Raw genomic sequence first — 24,666 nt, forward strand, 5'->3', positions numbered from 1 at the left:
GCTATATTTCTGAAACAATTTATTTCAGATCAGTTATTGTTCTCAGGGATGCACCACATCCTGAAATATATGTACATCGTTAAGTTGAAGGCATTACTGCCATGGCCTCACTTTAAAGTCACTTTGAGTAAAAACTGGCACAACTCACCCCACTTTCCCTACAGTCAAATAGCCTACTCATCTGGATTGAAGCAGCAAACATTAAGTGTAAAAGTAAAAAAATGACATAACATTATTTAATATTTGAATCAAAGCTTATATAGTGTTTTGACATCGACAACCACAACCAAAAAGTGCATTTTACCTCAAACTTGCGACTAGTTAACTTTCTAAAAAAGGCGCAATCGCTTCTCGGGTTGACATTAACACACTGACAAAATTATATTCAGAATTTAAAATATTTTGATACCACTTTTTAATGTGTGATTGTAAGGTGTTCACGAGATAGAGATACTAACCTTTAGCGAACTTGCTTTCAACGTCGAACGAACACTCGTTCTCATGGAGACGCGGTGTGCACGGAGGGGAGGGGCTGTGTGTGTGTGTGTGTGTGTGCGCGCGCGCGCATGTGAGAGACGCATGAGTGACAGAGATGGAGGGAGAGCAGGGAAAGGAAATGCAGCTGAACGAATACGCTGCGTGTTTTAAATAGCCTTAAAAAATGAAAGACCTTGACAAAGACGAAAACTAAGGACATTTACTCTATAATTTTATTTTATTTTAGTTAGTTTTGCCAAACACACATTACAGTTTTAGTTAGTTATCGTTTTTTTGTAATGCCTCGTTTTTATTTTTATTTCAGTTAACGACAATGTTTTTTCCCACCTAGTTTTCGTTTTTTCGTTAGTTTTCGTTAACGATTATAACCTTGGTTCTCACACAGGCATTTCTGTAGTTTTCTTATGTTGTCTGATATGTTCCATAAAATGACAGCATGGTATTAAATGTATATATCTGATAACATGCATGTGAGTATTTTATCCTGAGAACTGAAACGTATAATTAAAAACTACACATCCATTTGGATTTCATTCAACTTTAATCAAAGTTCCTTAAAATATTACAATTCTGCATCTTGTTTTCTTCCTCAATTCAAAATCAGGAATGTAAGAAGCCAGTAGAGGACAAGGGGATGCTCTCTCTCACACACACACACACACACACACACACACACACACAGGGTGAGAACATTGACTTTTGAATGGTTTTGCGGCCACTATTCCATCAACTCTAGAATTAAAGCGGGAGCGTCGGGATGAGGATTGCTCTTCCGCTCATTCAGCGTCTCCCGCCTCCGACTTCTTCTCTTTGACCTTCACCGAGGACTTCCGGGACACCTTCTTCTCCTTCCCAGACTCCTTCGCTGGCTCTTTCTCTCGGGCCGACTCCTTGTCCTTCGCCTCTCTTCTGGACTCTTTTGAGGACACCTTAGGCTCCTTCTCTTTCCCAGAGTCTTTCTTGGTTTCTTTCGTGGAATCTTTCCCAGAGTCTTTCTCCTTCTTCTCTTTGGACGATTCTTTAGATGAATCTGGTAAAAATGACATGAGACATTGTTAGCGTAAATATTCAAAACAAAGAATATAACGATGTATATCTTATGATACACTCTTTGTTCTCTTCAGACTGAAGTGGACTAGCGGAATAAAGTGGAACATTTGTTCTGATATCTGGAGAATTTTCCACCTAGACACGAGAAAGATGTTCTAATGCTAACAACTGAGATAACTGTTTATGGATAAGGAAAATTCAGAGCATAAAAAAATCAATCCAATACTGCACACAAGAGAAGGGAAATGTTGGCTATCAATAGACATATATTTCAGTGTCCAGTACTGACACTATCAATAGACATATATTTCAGTGTCCAGTACTGACAAGTATCAATAAAACAGCTCCATATGATTAAAATGGTCTATTTTATCCAACATTTTGGGCCCTATTTTAATGATCTGAAACACAAGTATCAAACGCGAAACGGAAGTAACTTTGTGGGCGGGTCTCAAGCGCTGTTGCTTTTATACCGGCGGGATAAATGACTCTTGCGCCCGACGCAAATCTAAAATGTGTTGGTCTGAAGTCGCTTCATTACTCATAGGTGTGGTTTGGGGCGTAACGTGAAATAAACCAATCAGAGCGTCATCTCACATTCCCTTTAAGAGCAGGCGCGCTTGTTCCATGGCGGATTGCTATTATAACGGCGGATTTGCCAGGAGCGGTTCACAGCCGAGGAGACCGACGTTCTCGTCAGGGCCGTAAAACACAGAGAAGTGACATTGGGGATGGAGAAACACACCCAGATTAGCTTCGCTTAAACAGGCGTATGATAATTTGGGTAAATGTGAAAGCTAGATTTATGCCTATTTTTTCACATCTTCATGGACACCACAATGATTTCCCTCGTGTGTTAATATTTTTCCTTGTAATAATGTATGGTTTTCTAAAAATTAAAACTGATGCTTCTGTGTAGATGAGAGAAGCAAAGTGTGTGTGTGTTGTGCTCACGCTACATTATGGCCAAGCATGCGCTCTTAAAATAGCCTCTGAATAACATGCGCAACACCACTGACTTTAGACGAGGTTTCTCCTGGTCAGTGCCGGAATTGTTTTCTGAAACTGCAAAATAGCACCAGGGAACGTTTGCGCCGGATCACGCCTCTTCTCTTCGCTGAACCGCCCCCGGGAGTGCAAGTTCATTCCCTAATTTACCGACGTGCGTCTGTGGAGGGAAAAGTCCGCTGTGTGTCGGGTGAGAAATAGGAATGATACATGCGTCGTTGTACAAAGTCAATTGCGCTGGGAGCAAGATAGGGGCCTTGAAGTGTTGTATTGTGCATATTTTTATGCATATTACAATTTCACATTGTTAGTTTATCAGGTAATGGCAAACCGGACAGGACTGGCACTGACTGCAAATTATGTAATAAATGGTAATTGTACTATTTCCTTGTCAAAAAGAAGTGTGCTTTAGCATAAAGAGAACTTATCATGGAATATACTGAATGTAGTGATTTCTGAGACTTGCTATTTGACTGAAAATAACACACAATGACAAGTTTGAGGGATTGTGTGTAAGTGACTGAAAATGTCGCAATCTAATAAAAAATGTAACACTTTTTGGTTACACTATATTTTAAGGTGTCATTGTTACAGTGTAATTATATATTTAAGTACTGAGTAATATTAATTAACTACATGTACTTACTATAGGTTAGGGTAGGATTAGGGTTTGGCTGAGGGTTACACCGTGTCCTAACCAGACGCGATGCGATAAGATTCCAGCTACAAATAATTAGTCGGTCCACACTAGAGACGACGCGACTATGAGATGCGTCAAAATCAATCAAAGCCCACAGCCAATCAGAGCAGCTTGTGGGCGGAGTCTCGCGGCACCAGAGAGTAATCTTGACGGCACTCGCTAGAAAATGGATAAGTACATAATCAAATTCACAAATATTACACCATTTGAACATTATTCAAATATATACTGAGTTACTAAAGCAATCTTTGTCACAGAATACTCTTGTTTGTTCACAGTTTGAACGTTCTTGTTTCCATTTGTTTAATTTCAAGATCTGAGGTGAATTATCCACTGTTGCTTTTACAGCCTCAAAGCTGGAGCACTAAATGATGTTCAGAGTCACATGACACGCTTTTAACATTAAATAAAGCACATAAACAGCACCTGAGATTATCATCGCCACACTTTGTGTTTGTTAGTCCAGCGCGACGTCGCAGAAAAATAGAAAAGTTTCTAAAACAGAATCGTTGCGTGTCGCCGTCCAGGCTGGATAGGACAAACACTGATTAACATGGAGAAGAACCTTTTATCGCGCGTCGCGTGTAGTTAGGACACGGTGTTAGTTGTATGTAATTATGCATAATTTACTGTTATTATATGCAACAAGGACATTGTAAAATAAAGTGTTACCCACTTTTTTATAGTGTCCTTGTTTCACGTTACATGTAGCTACTAAAGTAATAACTATAAATTATGCATAATTACATACAACTAACCCTGAACCCAAAATTTTTTCGTTCTTTCTTTGTTCAAGATGAACACAGACTTTATTCTAAGAGCAATGAGTCGCAGGATAACTACGTCATTGTGATGGCACGCGCATCCTCACTGCGACACCCCCCTTATGCACTGGTCCTGGCTTTTGTTCACACAGGGCGCGTTCCGGGACTGATCCGGCAATGTTACTGGGTCCTCATCCCGGCATCAATCCCGGCATCGATCCCGGGACGTGTCTGTGTTCACACAGAAGGCACTCTAGCAATTTCACGGCAATTTCCCGGGATCAACGCACTGTGTGAAAGGGGCTCAAGAGTGTGTTCGGCTGCAATACCAAACGCTTCCACTAGTTGAAATTCGGCTCCCATTCATTTCCATTTATTACGCGCTACTTACATTTATAAATACACGGTAACATGGACACCTTAAAGGAGTAGTTCACTTTCAAATGACAATATCCTGATAATTTACTCTCCTCCACGTCATCCAAGATGTTCATGTCTTTCTTTCTTCAGTGGAACAATGATTAGGGTTATGGTACAAGACCAGCATTTGTGGTTAAAAGTATATAATGTTTATTTTGTTGTAAAATGTCCGCTGGTTTGTCTAGATGAGACTCTTATTCCTGGGCTGGATCGTGTCGAGACTTTGAAGCTGCACTGAAACTCACATCTGGACCTTCGACCCGTTGGACCCCATTGAAGACACTATATGGAGGAACATCCTGGAGTGTTTTCCTCAAAAACCTTCATTTCTTTTCCACTGAAGACAGAAAGACATGAACATCTTGGATGACGTGGAGGAGAGTAGATTATCAGGAAATTGTCATTTGAAAGTGAACTACTTTAAATAAAGTGTAAGCAACAAAAACTACTGACTATAATCCACTCAAAAGTATGTATTGAAGAAGTTTATTACAATATTCTAAAATATGTAGTTTGCGTGTATAGAGACTCAGTGACATAATGATAATAATGTGTGACAGATTTGCTGTCAACTTCACAAATATTAAATATTTTCCAGATAATATTTGAATATTTTGCTTATTACAGAAGTCGATTAATTTGGGCCTCGCTGTCAAACTGGACTAATATTCTCCCCGTCTCTGATTCAACATCAGATATTATTCATGAGCACACACACACACACACACACACACACACACACACACACACACACACTGCTGAGTGTTTGTCAGTAGGTTCACAGGCTCGTCTGTGTGTGTGTGAGACGGGACGTCTGTAGTCAGTGTGTGTGTGACGGGTCGTCTGCTGTGTGCATGAGACGGGTCGTCTGCTGTGTGTGTGTGTGTGTGTGTGTGTGTGTGTGTGCAGAGACGATCCTCCCTGCTGTGACAGACACTGAGTGACAATGACACCTGATACACAACAAGAAGATCTGCTCCCGACCCCCAACACACACACACACACACACACACACACACACACACACACACACACACACACACACACACACACACACACACACGTGTGGCAGCTGCCGCTTTCCATTTCCAGCACACAAAGACTGAAAACCTCTTATGTAAACTCAGCTAAAAATACACACACACACACACGTAAATTAACTTCGTTTTGTTCACAATGACGTCACACCAAACTTCGCTTTTGCGTGAAGTATTTCAGGGCCGTTACTCCTGACAGTGTGTTGTGACTCAACGCACTCAGAGTTCAGAGAATAACTTTCACTCCTTTACCGCTGAACTGTCCAAGCTCCAGCCAATCTCTATCTTTATGAGTGTGTGTGAGTGTGTGTGTGTGTGTGTGTGTGTGTGTGAGTGTGTGTGTGTGTGTGTGAGTGAGTGAGTGTGTGTGAGTGTGTGTGTGTGTGCACTGCTTCTCAGTGATGCTGTGTGTGTGTGTGTGTGTGTGTGTGTGTGTGTGTGTGTGTGTGAGTGTGTGTGAGTGTGTGTGTGTGTGCACTGCTTCTCAGTGACGCTGTGTGTGATGTTCCACGCAAGAGCACAAGGTGTTAAAGGACAAGTTCGGTATTTTACACTTAAAGCCCTGTTTACAGATCGTTTCTGATGAAATAGAACGGTTAAGATTAAAATGTGGACACATGCTGCTGTCCCGAGAGTTTTAGGTTTATTTCGCTTCTCCCCCCCCACCTACACAATGGCAGCCTATGGGCACTGGAACAATCCTTCATAAAACGCATTAAACTTTCGTTTACAAAGACCTGAATCTCACCGAGTGGTCAGGGGTGTTCACTGATATGCTCACACAAAAATCACTGCAAAAGATGCTTTCCAACAGGTTTTATCATAGTTTTTGTCCAACTCCATTGACTTGTATTGAATGTGCTGTGTGAGGTACGGTATTACTCCGCCGCTTCTTCTTCTGCTTCTTCTGTGTATTCAATTAAATGCCAGCGGTTTGCTTGCAATTGGCAAAGGTGCATTATCGCCACCAACTGGACTGGAGTGTCTATTATTCAAGCTCTCAGCGGAAGAATCTACGGGTGTGAGACGTTTGGAAAAATAGATCCACAGTTTTACAACGAATGGTAAAACACCTGTTGGAAAGCATCTTTTTCAGCGATTTTTGTGTGAGCATATCAGTGAACACCCCTGACCACTCGGTGAGTTTCACGTCTTTGTAAACGAAAGTTTAATGCGTTTTATGAAGGATTGTTCCAGTGCCCATAGGCTGCCATTGTGTAGGTGGGGGGGAAAGTTAAATAAACCTAAAATTCTCGGGACAGCAGAATGTGTCCACATTTTAATCTTAACCGTTCTATTTCATCAGAAACGATCTGTAAACAGGGCTTTAAGTGTAAAATACCGAACTTGTCCTTTAAAGTGAGACCTGTGTCAGCGCTGCAGTCTAGCCCTGTTTATGAGGAATAACCCCAGCAGATCTGAGCTCACACACACCAACTCTGAGACGCCTTTAGAAGAACGGAACAACACAGGACGCCGTCAGATCATCACAGATATAGATAGAGATAACTAAAGCTCGTCTGGAGGACAGGCCCTGCTGTGCTGAACTCATTAATAGAGTCTGCAGAGAGGGAATGAGAGAAACATCTGGATTAAAGCTCAGCTTTATCATGTTGATATTGAAACCCAACACAACGTTGCCTGATGTCAGCCTAACATCTCACGTTTGTGAAATCACTCCGTCAGACGGAGGACGAGACAATAACGGCACGCGTTTCTTTAGGGGGAAAGGAAAGCCAAGATATGGGGGAACGTTCCACAGAAAGAAGTGGCTTCATGAGAAATATAATCCTCAGAAATGTGTGCTGATGAACTCCCAGATCTCTGGAGAACTGAGCTGGAGTCGGGAACAGGAGGAGTGAAGAGATGAGTATATCCTCAAGAGTCAAGATCTGTACAAACAGCTTTCTGGAGACGGAGAGTGGTTCGTCTACGTCATCATTGTAGATTGATAGGGGGGGTGTAATGCCGTTTTCACAAGTAAGTCTCTGATGTCCTCAGAGTGTGTGTGTGAAGTACACAGCTCAAAATACCCCACAGATATGTTTATATAGCATGTTAAAATTGTCACTTTTTGAGGGTGAGCAACAACACACCGTTGTGTGTCTGTCCCTTTAAATGCAAATGAGCTGTTGCTCCCGGCACAGGAGGCGGAGCTTCAACAGCTCGTGTCCTTTTACCTCACACACACACACACACACACACACACACACACACACACACACACAGACACACTGAAAATGTAAAAACGTTTATCCTTTTATGTTCAAACCGGAGTCAGAATGATGAAGAGACTCAAGAAGAAGTGACAACATGTAGAAGCAACAGGACATTTCTGAACGGTTAGTTGATGAGTTTATGAAGCTGATGAGTAGTTATCTTCTAGTCATTGATTAGCATATTCTGCCTTTATAATCTATAAATCGTGTCCCGGGGGATAAAGCAAATATCTCCCTTTGCTGTGAACTTTGAACTTTGAGCGCTGTAACTTTGCAGATGTTGTTTCTGCTCAAACAGCAACATTACACACTCACTAAAGCTAGAGAAGTGAAGTCATGATCAACCAGCCCTTTAAGAGCTGTCCATTTATCTTAAACAGCGAAAGACAACATTAAATCCTACGACACCCGCACATCTTTCCAAAAATTAAAATAATTTTAACTGATATACACTGTGGTAGTCGAAGGACAGGACGGGGACTAATTTACTTGGTCTCATTCTTGAATTATTATTTGAATTATTATTTGCACAGAAGAACTTCTCACGAAAAATAAATTGTGCCTAATTCAAAACACGTGCATGAGCGTATGAGTCTGCTCTTAATCTAGCTGTAATATTCATGAGCGTATGAGTCTGCTCTTAATCTAGCTGTAATATTCATGAGCGTATGAGTCTGCTCTTAATCTAGCTGTAATATTCATGAGCGTATGAGCCTGCTCTTAATCTAGCTGTAATATTCATGAGCGTATGAGCCTGCTCTTAATCTAGCTGTAATATTCATGAGCGTATGAGCCTGCTCTTAATCTAGCTGTAATATTCATGAGCGTATGAGCCTGCTCTTAATCTAGCTGTAATATTCATGAGCGTATGAGCCTGCTCTTAATCTAGCTGTAATATTCATGAGCGTATGAGCCTGCTCTTAATCTAGCTGTAATATTCATGAGCGTATGAGCCCGCTCTTAATCTAGCTGTAATATTCATGAGCGTATGAGCCCGCTCTTAATCTAGCTGTAATATTCATGAGCGTATGAGCCCGCTCTTAATCTAGCTGTAATATTCATGAGCGTATGAGCCCGCTCTTAATCTAGCTGTAATATTCATGAGCGTATGAGCCCGCTCTTAATCTAGCTGTAATATTCATGAGCGTATGAGCCTGCTCTTAATCTAGCTGTAATATTCATGAGCGTATGAGCCTGCTCTTAATCTAGCTGTAATATTCATGAGCGTATGAGCCTGCTCTTAATCTAGCTGTAATATTCATGAGCGTATGAGCCTGCTCTTAATCTAGCTGTAATATTCATGAGCGTATGAGCCTGCTCTTAATCTAGCTGTAATATTCATGAGCGTAATGAGCCTGCTCTTAATCTAGCTGTAATATTCATGAGCGTATGAGCCTGCTCTTAATCTAGCTGTAATATTCATGAGCGTATGAGCCCGCTCTTAATCTAGCTGTAATATTCATGAGCGTATGAGCCTGCTCTTAATCTAGCTGTAATATTCATGAGCGTATGAGCCTGCTCTTAATCTAGCTGTAATATTCATGAGCGTATGAGCCTGCTCTTAATCTAGCTGTAATATTCATGAGCGTATGAGCCTGCTCTTAATCTAGCTGTAATATTCATGAGCGTATGAGCCTGCTCTTAATCTAGCTGTAATATTCATGAGCGTATGAGCCTGCTCTTAATCTAGCTGTAATATTCATGAGCGTATGAGCCTGCTCTTAATCTAGCTGTAATATTCATGAGCGTATGAGCCTGCTCTTAATCTAGCTGTAATATTCATGAGCATATGAGCCTGCTCTTAATCTAGCTGTAATATTCATGAGCGTATGAGCCTGCTCTTAATCTAGCTGTAATATTCATGAGCGTAATGAGCCTGCTCTTAATCTAGCTGTAATATTCATGAGCGTATGAGCCTGCTCTTAATCTAGCTGTAATATTCATGAGCGTAATGAGCCTGCTCTTAATCTAGCTGTAATATTCATGAGCGTAATGAGCCTGCTCTTAATCTAGCTGTAATATTCATGAGCGTAATGAGCCTGCTCTTAATCTAGCTGTAATATTCATGAGCGTATGAGCCTGCTCTTAATCTAGCTGTAATATTCATGAGCGTATGAGCCTGCTCTTAATCTAGCTGTAATATTCATGAGCGTAATGAGCCTGAGAAGACCAGATCTTTCAGAAGAGACGAGTGTGTGTGACGTCCTCAAACCAGCTCAATCACAATACACACATTTCTACAGGTCACAGAGCTTTAATCAGCCAGCTACACACACACACACACACACACACACACACACACACACACACATATACACATATACCATATACGAACATATACCATTTCTTCTTAACACACTTGAGCAAAAGTAAGTTAGTGATCGAGAAGGGCACAAGTGTGCACACTGCAAACATGCTTTTCTTACTCAGTGTTTCTGTCTTATTTCCAGTCCAGATATCTGGAAATTCTTAAATCAAGAAGCATTTACTAGATGAGTAAAATTACATTAGAAATCATCATTTAAGATAAAAAGCAAAAATATCTGCCAATGGGGTCAGAAAAATAATCTTGTTTCTGTTTGAATTAGCATTATTTCTCTGACCTCACTGGCGGATCATTAAGCTTGTTTTAGGCAAAAGCTCACTTCATTTTTTATTTATTTCCCCAGAAAACAAGACTGAATATCTTATGGTGTTTTACTACTTTAGTACATGCATCTTGAGTTAAGAAACGCTTGATATCTGGACTGGAAACAAGACAGAAACACTAGAAAAGCATGTTTTGCAGTGCCGCTGATGTACGCTCACTGCTAGCTGATGTACGCTCACTGCTAGCTGATGTACGCTCACTGCTAGCTGATGTACGCTCACTGCTAGCTGAACGCTGGCGTACGCTCACTGCTAGCTGAACGCTGGCGTACGCTCACTGCTAGCTGAACGCTGGCGTACGCTCACTGCTAGCTGATGTACGCTCACTGCTAGCTGATGTACGCTCACTGCTAGCTGAACGCTGACATACGCTCACTGCTAGCTGAACGCTGGCGTACGCTCACTGCTAGCTGAACGCTGACGTACGCTCACTGCTAGCTGAACGCTGGCGTACGCTCACTGCTAGCTGAACGCTGGCGTACGCTCACTGCTATCTGAACGCTGACGTACGCTCACTGCTAGCTGAACGCTGACGTACGCTCACTGCTAGCTGAACGCTGACATACGCTCACTGCTAGCTGAACGCTGGCGTACGCTCACTGCTAGCTGAACGCTGACGTACACTCACTGCTAGCTGAACGCTGACGTACGCTCACTGCTAGCTGAACGCTGGCGTACGCTCACTGCTATCTGAACGCTGACGTACGCTCACTGCTAGCTGAACGCTGACGTACGCTCACTGCTAGCTGAACGCTGGCGTACGCTCACTGCTAGCTGACGTATGCTCACTGCTAGCTGAACGTTGACGTACGCTCACTGCTAGCTGAACGCTGACGTACGCTCACTGCTAGCTGAACGCTGACGTGCGCTCACTGCTAGCTGAACGCTGACGTACGCTCACTGCTAGCTGAACGCTGGCGTACGCTCACTGCTAGCTGACGTACGCTCACTGCTAGCTGAACGCTGACGTACGCTCACTGCTAGCTGAACGCTGATGTACGCTCACTGCTAGCTGATGTGCGCTCACTGCTAGCTGAACGCTGACGTACGCTCACTGCTAGCTGAACGCTGACATACGCTCACCGCTGATGTACGCTCACTGCTAGCTGAACGCTGATGTACGCTCACTGCTAGCTGATGTACGCTCACTGCTAGCTGAACGCTGACGTACGCTCACTGCTAGCTGAACGCTGACATACGCTCACCGCTGATGTACGCTCACTGCTAGCTGATGTACGCTCACTGCTAGCTGAACTCTGACGTATGCTCACTGCTAGCTGAACGCTGATGTACGCTCACTGCTAGCTGATGTACGCTCACTGCTAGCTGAACGCTGACGTACGCTCACTGCTAGCTGAACGCTGACGTACGCTCACTGCTAGCTGATGTACGCTCACTGCTAGCTGACGTACGCTCACTGCTAGCTGAACGCTGACGTACGCTCACTGCTAGCTGATGTACGCTCACTGCTAGCTGATGTACGCTCACTGCTAGCTGACGTACGCTCACTGCTAGCTGAACGCTGACATACGCTCACCGCTGATGTACGCTCACAGCTAGCTGAACGCTGATGTACGCTCACTGCTAGCTGAACGCTGACGTATGCTCACTGCTAGCTGAACGCTGATGTACGCTCACTGCTAGCTGATGTACACTCACTGCTAGCTGAACGCTGACGTACGCTCACTGCTAGCTGACGTACGCTCACTGCTAGCTGAACGCTGACATACGCTCACCGCTGATGTACGCTCACTGCTAGCTGAACGCTGATGTACGCTCACTGCTAGCTGATGTACGCTCACTGCTAGCTGAACGCTGACGTACGCTCACTGCTAGCTGAACGCTGACATACGCTCACCGCTGATGTACGCTCACTGCTAGCTGATGTACGCTCACTGCTAGCTGAACGCTGACGTATGCTCACTGCTAGCTGAACGCTGACGTATGCTCACTGCTAGCTGAACGCTGATGTACGCTCACTGCTAGCTGATGTACGCTCACTGCTAGCTGAACGCTGACGTACGCTCACTGCTAGCTGAACGCTGACGTACGCTCACTGCTAGCTGATGTACGCTCACTGCTAGCTGATGTACGCTCACTGCTAGCTGATGTACGCTCACTGCTAGCTGAACGCTGACGTATGCTCACTGCTAGCTGAACGCTGACATACGCTCACCGCTGATGTACGCTCACTGCTAGCTGATGTACGCTCACTGCTAGCTGAACGCTGACGTATGCTCACTGCTAGCTGAACGCTGATGTACGCTCACTGCTAGCTGATGTACGCTCACTGTTAGCTGAACGCTGACGTACGCTCACTGCTAGCTGACGTACGCTCACTGCTAGCTGAACGCTGACATACGCTCACCGCTGATGTACGCTCACTGCTAGCTCACTGTTAGTCCATATAAACATCAGCATCTGCATATTTTTTAAAAATTACGTTTTTTTTACTCCATATTCTCACTACATCATACTATATGAGCCACGTAAGTCTGATGCATCAAATATGATACTGAACAACAACATTTACGCATTTAAAAAAAAAAAAAAAAATTAAAATATTTTGCCTAAAGGTTCAATAAACTGTTCCATTAAAAAACAGATTATTTTCCTGGCTATAATTCGGCGTGTGGGGTTACCGTGCGGCACCCACACACACTGAGGCTCACAGTAGCGCGTCCGCTGGTCCTGCAGTGATGGTTATCAGCGGCACACAGCGAGCCTCCAGGGTGTGGTGGTGCACAGGATCAGGGTGGGATTCTCGCGGTCAGATTCAGGGATATTTTCTCTCCACTTGTCCACGCCCTACACAAAACATCCTCCTCACACACACACACACACACACACACACACACTGGTATGTCTGCTGTCTGGAACTGCTCACACAGTCTGCACTCGGCCCACGTACAGCTGAGCCACATCTGAGACACGCAATTACAGCGGTCGGCCTCTGTCTCTCCGTAACACACACACACACACACACACACATACACAGCTGAGCGAGAGCACAGATAAATAAGATCCAAAGAATCTGAGCGCTGGAAAGGAGTTGTATATACACAGCACACACACACACACTCACTCACACACACACACACACACACACACACACAGCTGAGCACTCGCACAAATAAATAAGATCCAAAGAATCTGAGCACTGTAAAGGAGTTTTATATATAAAGCACACACACACATGCGCACACACACACACACACTCAAACACACACACACACACGCACACACACACACACACACACACTAATACACACACAGCTGAGCGCTCGCACAAATAAATAAGATCCAAAGAATCTGAGCACTGTAAAGGAGTTTTATATATAAAGCACACACACACGCACACACACACACACACGCACACACACGCACATGCACACACTGTAGATGTATTTCTGTAGGTTGGGTCGGTCTGTCAGTTTCATCATGCTTTACTGGTGTAATAAATAATTTGCCGCTGATCTGCACATAAAGAAGAACATTATGCAAAAACTAAAGTTGCTAAAACAATGTACATCGCTTAAAGGGAAATATCAAAAGACGAAAGACTTGGTTTTGTTCTTTGTTTTAAAGGGATGGTTTGCCCAAAAATGTAAATTCTGTCAAGATTTACTCTCCCTCATGTTCTTCCAAACCCATGACTTTTTTTTAAAAACACAAATTAAGATATTTATAGTGAAACCTGAGAGGTTTCTGTCTTTTTAGGCCTTTATTCACATATAGACACAGATCAACACACGTACACACACACATCAAACAAGTTGAGGTTTGTTCTCACGAGACACACAAGCTCATTCATACATCTCTGTTTGAGATATGTGTTGAGCGTTGATCAATGTTTAAATGGGGAAAACGTCTACATTAAAAATAAAATTTTGGGTGAATAGACCTTCAATGGAGGAACAGAAATCTCTCAGATTTCATTAAAGATATATTAGAGGATGAAAAGCCTTATACGCATGAGGGAGAGTGAACTAGTCCACTCGTGACTGATCGTGTCAGTGTTGTTGAGGTCCAGGGCTTCGCTGTGATGAGGGCTGGTGTACAGTGTGTTAGGAGCAGCTGTGAGAGGAGCTTTACATTAATATGAGTGCCTCACAATTAGGAATTTCCTAAATGTGTGTGTTTAAGTGGTTTCTGGTGGAGAGAGAATGAGAAAGCTGCAGAAACTCAGCAAACAACACAAGCTCTCCATCAGCAAGCAGAGCTCAAACCACCGACACAAAGACAAACATGTGTTTTGTGCTGAGACTGGAGTCTGGGCGCTATTTTAGCACTGCGCTGGTCTGTCCTCGCGCTGGTATTTCCACCTCTCTCCAGCACGCTGTCTAAAACTACATGTGTCTTCTCTTTTCAGAGATACCAAAGATGCATGAAAAACCACATCACCCACTCTGGACGCGTTCTTGCACGTTCTTCATGAACCAAACTCTTCAAGCTTGACGCGGCGGGTTAACAGCGCAGGGCTGGAGGAGCAGCGCACTGAACTGATTAAGAATGGAGGAACGAAACAATCAACAATGGTGTAAAAGTGTCAGATGAAGTGTTGCTGTAATGGTGGACCAGAGCTGAGGTGTTCGCCAGTCACAATCAAACAGAAGCAGAGCCGTTTCTGAAGCTTGATTTCAGTTAATGCTGTTTTGAGTTCAAAGCCTGCGTCATGTTCTTCTGTTGCATTCAATCTTATACACTCACACCTGAGTTCAAAGCGTTGGGCGCACTAAGATTTTTATTTGTATTTTATTTGAAAGAAATTCATGTTTTTATGCAGCAAGAACACATTAAATTGATCAAAAGTATACCCATTTAAGGGTAATAATTTAATTGATGTGCAACAATAAAAAAGATATAATAAAAATGGACAAATGATAAAGCTTGTGTTACTGGATATCCTTTTCTTCAGAAGCACTTATGATATGATTACAGACTATAATCTAGATGTGCTGTGTTTGACAGAAACCTGGCTAAAACCAGACGATTACATTACTTTAAATGAGTCCACCCCGCAAGATTACTGTTATAAACATGAGCCTCGTCTGAAAAGCAAAGGTGTAATCTATAGTAATATCTTCAGAATTACTGAGAAGTCTAGTTTCAAATATAATTATTTTGAAGTGTTGGTGCTTAATGTAACACTATCTAGTGTAAATGATAAATCACGTTTGAGATTTGTGCTGGCTACTGTATACAGAGTTAGTACTGGCTGCAGATAAAGTACTAATTGTTGGTGATTTTAATATACATGTGGATAACGAAAAAGATGCATTGGGATTGGCATTTAAAGACATTCTTAACTCTAGTTAGACAACACGTGTCAGGACCTACTCATCGTCGTAATCATACTCTAGATCTAATATTATCACATGGAATAGATGTTGATGCCGTTGAAATTCTGCAGCAGAGCGATGACATCTCAGATCATTATCTAGTCTCGTGTAAACTTCACTTAGCCAAGGCTGCAAAGCCGACTCCGTGTTTCAAATATGTTAGACCTATCACTTCTGCCACTAAAGATTGCTTTATTAATAATCTTCCTAATCAGTTTCATCATCTCAGCATCCCAGATAGCTTAGAAGAATTCGATATTGCGACAGAAACTTTTAACTCTCTCTTTTCCAGCACTTTAGACACAGTTACTCCTTTGCACTTAAAGGAACACGGCGACTTTTTGGGACTTTAGCTTATTCCCCGTATCCCCCAGAGTTAGATAAGTCCATACACACCCTTCTGATCTCCGTGCGTGCCATAACTCTGTCTGACGCAAATACACCGCTAGCCTAGCTTAGCACAAAGACTGGAGGTAAACGGCTCCAGCTAGCATACCGCTCCCAATAAGTGACAAAACAACGCCAACATTTTCCTATTTACATGTTGTGATTTGTATAGTCACAGCATGTACAAATAACAAGGTCACATGAGACACAGCAATCTTCTAACCGTACACATACTGGGAACTATATTCTCAGAAGGCGAAGCACTGCTACTTGGGCGGAGTGTTACTGGATCTTAGTGCTGCATTTGACACTATCGACCACAACATTATATTGAATAGACTCGAAAATGATGTTGTCATCAGCGGAATTGCATTGTCATGGTTCAAATCATTCTTATCTGACTGTTATCAGTTTGCAGCAGTAAATGAAGAGATGTCTTATCGATCACGAGTTCAGTATGGTGTACCACAAGGCTCAGTACTAGGACCGCTGCTGTTCACTCTGTACATGCTACCCTTGGGAGATATCATTAGGAAGAATGCGTTAGTTTTACTGTTACGCAGATGAAATATACCAATTCACAAAAGTAACAGAATGCATAGCTGATATAAAAAAAAATTACTGACTACTAAATTCTGAAAAAAACAGAGATTTTAATTATTGCACAAAAAACATCAGCAAGTAATAACTCAGAACACACTAATGGCTGAATAACACTTGATGGCTGCTCTGTTAAGTCTTCGTCATCGGTTAGGAACCTGGGTGCATTATTGCAATCTTATATTTGAAAGCCACATTTCCAGTATTTGTAAAATCAGATTTTACCATCTTAAAAATATAAATATATAACGACTTGCTTTCAATGACTAATGCGGACCAGTTAGTCCATGCGTTCATGACTTCAAGGCTAGATTATTGTAATGCTCTACTGGGTGGTTGCCCTGCACGCTTAATAAACAAACTACAGCTGGTCCAAAACGCAGCAGCTTGAGTTCTTACCAGAACCAGGAAGTATGACCATATTAGCCCGGTTCAGTCAAAACTGCATTGGCTCCCTATTAAACATCGCATACATTTTAATTGCTTAATTACTTACAAAGCACAAAATGGTTTAGCTCCGCAGTACTTAAGCGAGCTCTTAAAGGGGTGGTTGATCATGATTTGACTTTTCTAACTTTAGTTAGTGTGTAATGTTGCTGTTTGAGCATAAACAACATCTGCAAAGTTACAACGCTCAAAGTTCAGAGCAAAGGGAGATATTTACTATTACAGAAATCACTGTTTAAGGACTACAACAAGTGGCTGGTAGAGACTACACCACATTCCTCCCGGATTAGTGACATCACAGACCCTAAAATTTACATAAACCCCGCCCCCTGAACACGCAGTCCATGTTGAGAAGAGGAAGAGTTGTTATAGTCGAGCACATTTGTGAGTCAGCTCAAGCTGTCGCATCCGTCTTTTCACACGCAATACAGTACGTAACACAAATGCAATATCATGTCACTCTAGGCATCTTACAACAGTTCCCACACAAGCGATTTATAGATTATCATGACACAATATGCTAATCAATGACTTGAAGATAGTTAACTCTACATCAGCTACATAAATTCATCATAAATTATCTATTCAGAAACGTCCTGTTGCTTTCTGCATGTTGTCACTTCTTGAGTCTCTCCATCATTGTGACTCCAGTTTAAACATAAAAGGCAGAACAGTTTCTGACATTTTAGTGCTTGTTTGTGTGAGGTAATCGGAGCTGCTAACACACACACACACACACACACACACACACACACACACACACACACACACACACACAGGAACTGTTGAAACTCCGCCCTCTGTGCCGGGAGCAGCAGCTCATTTGCATTTAAAGAGACACACATGAAACAACGCGTTTTTACTGGCCCTCAAAAAGTGACAACTTTAACATGCTGTACAAAAACTATCTGTGGGGTATTTGAGCTAAAACTTCAGATACACACTCTGGGGACAACAGAGACTCATTTTACATCTTGTAAAAAGGGGCATTATATCACCCCTTTAATGCATTATAGTCCTTCACGTCTATTGCCATCTCAAAATTCTGGCCAGTTGATAATTGGTAGATCCTTTTCCTATTTAGCACCAAAACTTTGGAAGACACACTCAGTTTAAATCTAGATCAAAAACACCCGGCATACACGTTACATATCCATTACATCATTACATCGTATGAAGAATGGCATCTATACTTATTTTAGTGTGTCTGTCTCATCCTCATCCGAAGGTTACCACAGTCACAGTTGTATCCGGTCCGTATCCAGATAAGATGGTGGACCTGCACTTGAACACGACCACAGCTTGACTTGAATTTCACTATATTAATGAGGACATTTCACAGAGTTATACTGATTTATATCAGCTTAGTGATATTTTCTATGGCCTAACACAACCACTACCACAGAAACGTGCAGAATACGCAGAAACTATATAAAAGTGAGGACATTTGGCCCTCACAAGTACAGCCAAACCTGAACACAAGCTGTCGACCACATTCATGCTTGAATTATAAACTATTTTCCTTTGTAGGGAGATTAACTACTCTGTTTTCCACCACACACACATCTCTCATTCATTAGTTATTTGAGTGAGTGTGTGTTTGAGATCACACCCTTCCCAGCAGAGCTTCCAGACATCAGTGAGAAAACAAAACAAAACATATTTTCTCAAAAAGTTATTTTTATCATATGGAATTTGATGTGTGGCACCACAACACACCAACAGAACAGACTATATAAGTTTAGACAAGTCACATGGGTTGTGTGGTTGAAAAAGTTATGCATCTGAATAAGACATCTGCAGTTTATCAAGAACACCACAAAGAGAGATGAGACAAGTGAAAATACCAAAACTATTATGTATAAAAAAATCACATGGATAGTTAAATTTTGACCTAAACAAATAATCCACGAGTGGCCGTGTGATTAGTGTTCATTTAGGATCACTGATATACTATTATAATTAATGTTGTGAATTATATTTAGATTAGATTTTATCACAGTTTTAGTTATTTTAGTTCTTCAAGTTAAACAAAACAAAAATTACATCAATTATGAAACGAAGTCGAATCCTCTATATAGCAGCTCTGAAGAAAACATTGATGCCATCGTCCAGCTCAGCTCAGTTCTTATTCAATAGTGTCAGTGCAGGCTGATCAATAATATTGTTAAATATTAAATATCCCCAACTAAGAACCCAAGAAGAACCCACACTCCATCAGAAGACAGAATGGGAAAAAAAAAAAACCTTGGGAGAAACTAGGCTTAGTCGCTCAGTTCCCTTCTGACCAATGAACGAAGATTTCGGATTAAAATCAGATTGTGGATTGAAATCATTCAGAAAATGTCATCCGGCTCCTTCTGTTTGAAGATCAGGGTATATCACGCGTTATATGTAGGGAGGAGGAGTTGTTTAGCCAGAAATGGACGAATGGCTTATCAACGACAGTGCACTCTTAGAAGGAAAGGTTCTATTTAGAACCGTAAATGGTTCCGTCAGGTGCTTCTTAGAACTTCCCATCAACATTTAATGGATTTAGTTTTAATTAACAAATTTTGTTTAGTTACATTTTATGAATTAAAAAAAAAATGCCTGTTAAACATGAAAGATGAAAAATCTCAAAAAGATGAATCTGAGAATCATACAGTCACTGCTGGAAAGGGTTCAAATATGCAGAAGATTCTGGAGAATCAGAGAATCCGAGGATTCCGGAGGATTTTCCCGAAGAACATTGGGCAATTTAACAATTCATGATCAACCACCACAAAACATGAAAACAGTTGTGGATCATCTAAGTAACGATACATAGCAAATCAAGGGTGTGCAAACTTTTGAACAGCGTGATTTTTATATTAGTACATTATTTTGAATAGTCTCGAAAATTATGTTGGCATTAGTGGAATTGCATTGTCATGGTTCAAATCATACTTATCTGACTGTTATCAGTTTGTAGCAGTAAATGAAGAGATGTCTTATCGATCACAAGTTCAGTATGGAGTACCACAAGGCTCAGTACTAGGACCGCTGCTGTTCACTCTGTACATGCTACCCTTGGGAAGCATGGCATTAGTTCTCACTGTTACGCTGATGAAATATACCAATTCACAAAACTAACGGAATGCATAGCTGATATAAAAAAATTGGATGACTAGTAATTTCCTACTTCTAAATTTATTCAATATCCAATCAATGTACTCGTTACATCGTATGAAGAATGGCATCTATGCTAATTTTAGTCTGTCTCATCCTTATTCCGAGGTTGCCGTAGTCATGCAAACTTTTGAACAGGGTGATAATTATATTACTTTGTCTTGTGAACTATATGTAAACATCTGTTATGAATAAAAAGTTATAAAAAAAAAAAATCATGATCTCTCATATTTTGTTCAAATGATTATCATCTAAAAGATTCTGCAAGGTGTTTGTAAACTGTATATCCAGTCAGCCCAGAGCTCAGAAAACTGGTTTAGGCCTCAAAACTGTTGCTTGTCTTTGTGAAAAGCTCCAAAACTTGTTTTACAGCACCTGTGGCCGTGGCCTAGAGCAGCATGGCCTTTCCTCAGCTGCCCCAAGATATGCCTGTGTGTCTGAGCAGACAATAGAGGACGAGATCTGCATTTAACAGAGTCCTTGATTTTAAATCACTTTGATAACTCTCCTCCGGTCATGAAGAAAAAAAGCCGGTGCTTATCTGGATCACATCTGGAAGTGTTTCTACACTCACACTCCGAGACACTACAGTTGAGATGTATTGATGGATCCCTCGAGCTCATACTTCCTCAAATATATACACACACACCGGTCATGGGAGATATGCAAAGCATATATTTGGAGGCGACTTATCCTTCCTCTCTTCTCCACAGGCTCTGAGTGGATAATACGTGTGAGTTTGTGTGCAAGTTAGACGAGGACATGAGCCAGGGGTCGGGAGGCTGTTTTGGAAGTTTATGGAAGACAAACTCATAAATAATGCACATATTCTCAAAACAGCAAGAGAGAGAGAGAGAGAGAACGGAGAGGAAAGTCCTGCCATCCATCTGTAAACAGCAGACCACAGATGCTGTCCATACAGCCAAAGTATTCAACTCCAAATATTCCTTTAAACATCTGTCTTCTTTCACTTCCCATTGTTCCCATTGGATTGCTCACTGGGGGTCGTAAGGCATTATGCTTTGTGTAGATGCTTTGGAACTGGAAGTATGTTGATTATTTAACTTTACAGTAGAATAGTAAAATTACAGTTCTTATGTCTGAATTACTTCACTTGCGAGAGGTAAATCCTTAGGCTTTATTTTGTCAGAAACCGTGAGCCGACTCACTCCGAGATGCTGAAAACACCGGATGATGAGCTGCAGGCGTGTAGATGAACACAGTGCACACTGAGCCATTACAACGTCTTTAGATAGAGAATCAGTAACTGCACATGCACATTGGCTGGTCCAGCCTGGAAAATAAGCTTTTTAATGCTATTTTGAACTTAAGAAACAACATTAATGGGACAGTTCATGTCAGATTTTGCTGCTGATTTGAAATGTTATTTAAATGTGAATTTGAGCAAGCAGTTTCTGAGATTTCAGGAGTTCCTTGTTTAAGTCCAGAGGACTTGGTCTTGAATGCACGAAACAGGCGTTGCAAATACGGCCGCCACGTGAACAGACTTTCCTTGAAAGGACTTTGGCCATATTGCAGTTTCAATTTTAGTTCGATTGACAGATGCTTTGTCAAAGCAACGGTGCAAAACACAACATTAGAGATGTTATTATGAGAAGCCTTTGAAGCTGTGATGGGGCAGATCAGACTGATAGTGTGAGCATCATCATGTCCTCAGCGGAGGTCTAGATCTCTGGAAGCTGAAGACAGACGTTTGCCGGAACCATGTCACTACCTAAAGGGCCTTGCACACCGACTCCGAAATTCTCTTCCCAAATTTTTGCACGTTAAAAAATAAATACGACCCCATGTTGTGTCAATCACGTTTACACACTGCCTCCGAAACTTTCGTCCGTCATGAAAGAATTCGGATCAGGTTCGATTTTCTGCGTTTTCCGCTTCCGTAGCAAACGTTTTGAGAGGTGTTTGGACAATTCAGAGCCACCGAATGATGAATACGGACTCAGTGTGTCTCATGCACGCCTGTCTGTCCTCTGCACACATCGACTCTATTGCCGCCTGGTCTAAAAACATCCATCTCTGTGTTTTACAGTACAATTTCACATAAAATGTTCACAGAAATCTTCACTAAAATTCCTCATTCATATGCCAGGAGTACAAGACGCTTCCTACACAAGTTCAGTGTTTTCCCTTCATGTGTCCCACTTCTCCATGATGTTCCCGCTCTCACTGGCTACTAGGGCTGTCGAATAAAAATTAGAATTTCGAATATGCGTCAAATATTCGAATGCAAAACCTGTGCATTTAAATTCTTGGTGTGTGTCGAGGTGTGTTTCTGTTAGCTTATCCACTACAGCGCGGCTGCGTTGCTAATGTGAAAAATGGCGGGAAAAGGTTCTTCCTGCTGACGAAAACCCTCTCAGTTGATGGGAGAAATCGTGAAACGACACACTTGACCAAACCTGCACATCGGTCAGATCGGAGTGTGTGTTCATCAGCTGAAACACTGTCGACAGAAGCTGAGCCTCTGGTGTTTGTGATGATCAATATGTAGATGTAGAGAGTAGAAGAGTTTCTGAATGGCAGTTTGCTGATGTGTGTTCATGTAGTTCATTACGCTGTGTGTTGAAGTGTGTTTTCTCAGGTTACTGATGCACGAACACAGTTTTATGCACTATTGTAGCCTAACTGTCCTTGCATGCACATTAAGAAAATTATATTTTATTTAAGAACAATTGTTTCAAAAGTTAATGCACTTTAAAAATGTAATTTCAATAGATGCGATGCTTGATTTGGTTTATATTTGCTTATTGCGCTCTTGTGTTCATAGGAGAACACAGTACTTTTTCTAGCTTCTCTCGTCTTCTCGCGCATGCGTCGTTTTTTTGCGCACAAAAAGTATTGTCGTCACTTGATAAACTTAAGGTTGAGCCACTGTAGTCACTTGGACTATTTTAAACCTTGTCTTTACTAACTTTCTAGGCCGGCAAGTTTCAGTTACAGAGAAGCCTATGGAGGAGTGAGACAGCTCTCAGATTTACTCACAGATATCTTCATTTGTGTTCTGAAGATGAATGAAAGTCTGACGGGGTTGAACATCATGAGGGAGAGTAATTACTGACAGAGTTTTCATTTTTGCGTGAACTAACCCTTTAAGAAAGAAATTCAAATGTATTTTTTCAGCCATTTTGACCCCCACTGGCTCCCTCCAGTTCCTCATCCATCACTTCTAGAGGCCGCCGTCACACACACCCGTCACACACACCCGTCACACACACACCCGTCACACACACCCGTCAGGCCCTTCATCTGCAGATCCTGGAGCACTCGCTGTCCTCAACACTCGATAGCATCCGTCTGCCATCCGGTTCTGTTTCCACAACCCTAATGGCTCTCTCTAGAGTAACGGGAAACCAGAACACAATCATGTCTCTCAAGACTCATGCAACATAACACTCTTTTTCATGTACATTTTATTCAGAAATACAGAATAAAGCCTGAAAATATTGAAGTTTTTTATTTCGCTGAAAACTGAAATGGAAACCGAAAAAAGTTCAATAATTAATTAATTAAAGTTTTCCACATGTCCACATTAAAACTGACTTGCATTTACAAAATTGCACATAAGGCCGTTTTAAAATCAGCTTGTTTCCCTCTCCAGAGTTATTATTCCAGCTAACTCTCGAGTTTATGGTCACTGAATCTGAGGTGAACGAGACGTTATATTGTTCTCTAGCCGTTTTACTGACGTCTTTCTGCGGTTGAAACACTGATTGATGGATTACATGAGACGTGATTGATTTCAGTCATTTGTTCTGTATCTTTCAACATTCATTGATGTTTATTTGCTGCTGTAACTAGTAGTAAAGAGGAAGAGATGATCGGGTCATCTGTCACACACATTAAACACACAAACACACACATTTAAAAAGAGTTTGAAATCTCTGAAAATGTATGGACTATTGTCAACATAAATGCTTTTCACTGGATGTGTTTGCCAGGACATGGACAGGTCAGACCCACTGATAACTCAGGCCTGTATCTACACATCCTCTGGTGTTTCATTGCTGGATTTTGATTGTGGCTGAATTTCTGTGACTACTTGGTTTTATTCACTATTATGTTTTTCTCCCCACTGAAAAAACGTAATGTGTGTATTAACCAATTTGTTTGAGAAAATACAGGACAAATCTGTCAGTGCTGTGTAGACGATCACACTCGAGCACGATGATGAAGAGAGAATGCAGTCCTTTAATAAACCCAGAGGCACAAGGGTAAATCCAAACAGAGAGAGCGATACACACACGTAACACACACTATACCTGACAATGAACACAAACACAACTGAACTTAAGTCCACGACGTGATAGTGAATGACAGACACAAAAAGTCCAAACTAACAGAACCGTGACAAAATCGTGACGCATCATTTCA

At 41.7% G+C, this 24,666-nt stretch overlaps 1 protein-coding gene across 2 annotated transcripts in view; it reads right to left on the reverse strand.

The window, feature by feature from the left end:
• Positions 1-689: 689 nt before the first annotated feature.
• The window catches only part of bbs9 (Bardet-Biedl syndrome 9), a 187,735-nt gene continuing 163,758 nt past the window's right edge, over positions 690-24,666 (reverse strand). The window contains exon 23 of one of the 2 annotated variants that reach the window (XM_079895076.1): positions 690-1,528. In XM_079895076.1, the coding sequence (XP_079751202.1) occupies positions 1,275-1,528 (254 nt within the window). In that variant the 3' untranslated portion in view covers positions 690-1,274. The remainder of the gene's footprint in view (positions 1,529-24,666) is intronic. The other variant, XM_079895077.1, reaches the window with a different exon arrangement.

This window comes from Squalius cephalus (assembly GCF_949319135.1).
Source record: "Squalius cephalus genome assembly, chromosome: 15".
Classification (NCBI taxonomy): domain Eukaryota; kingdom Metazoa; phylum Chordata; class Actinopteri; order Cypriniformes; family Leuciscidae; genus Squalius; species Squalius cephalus.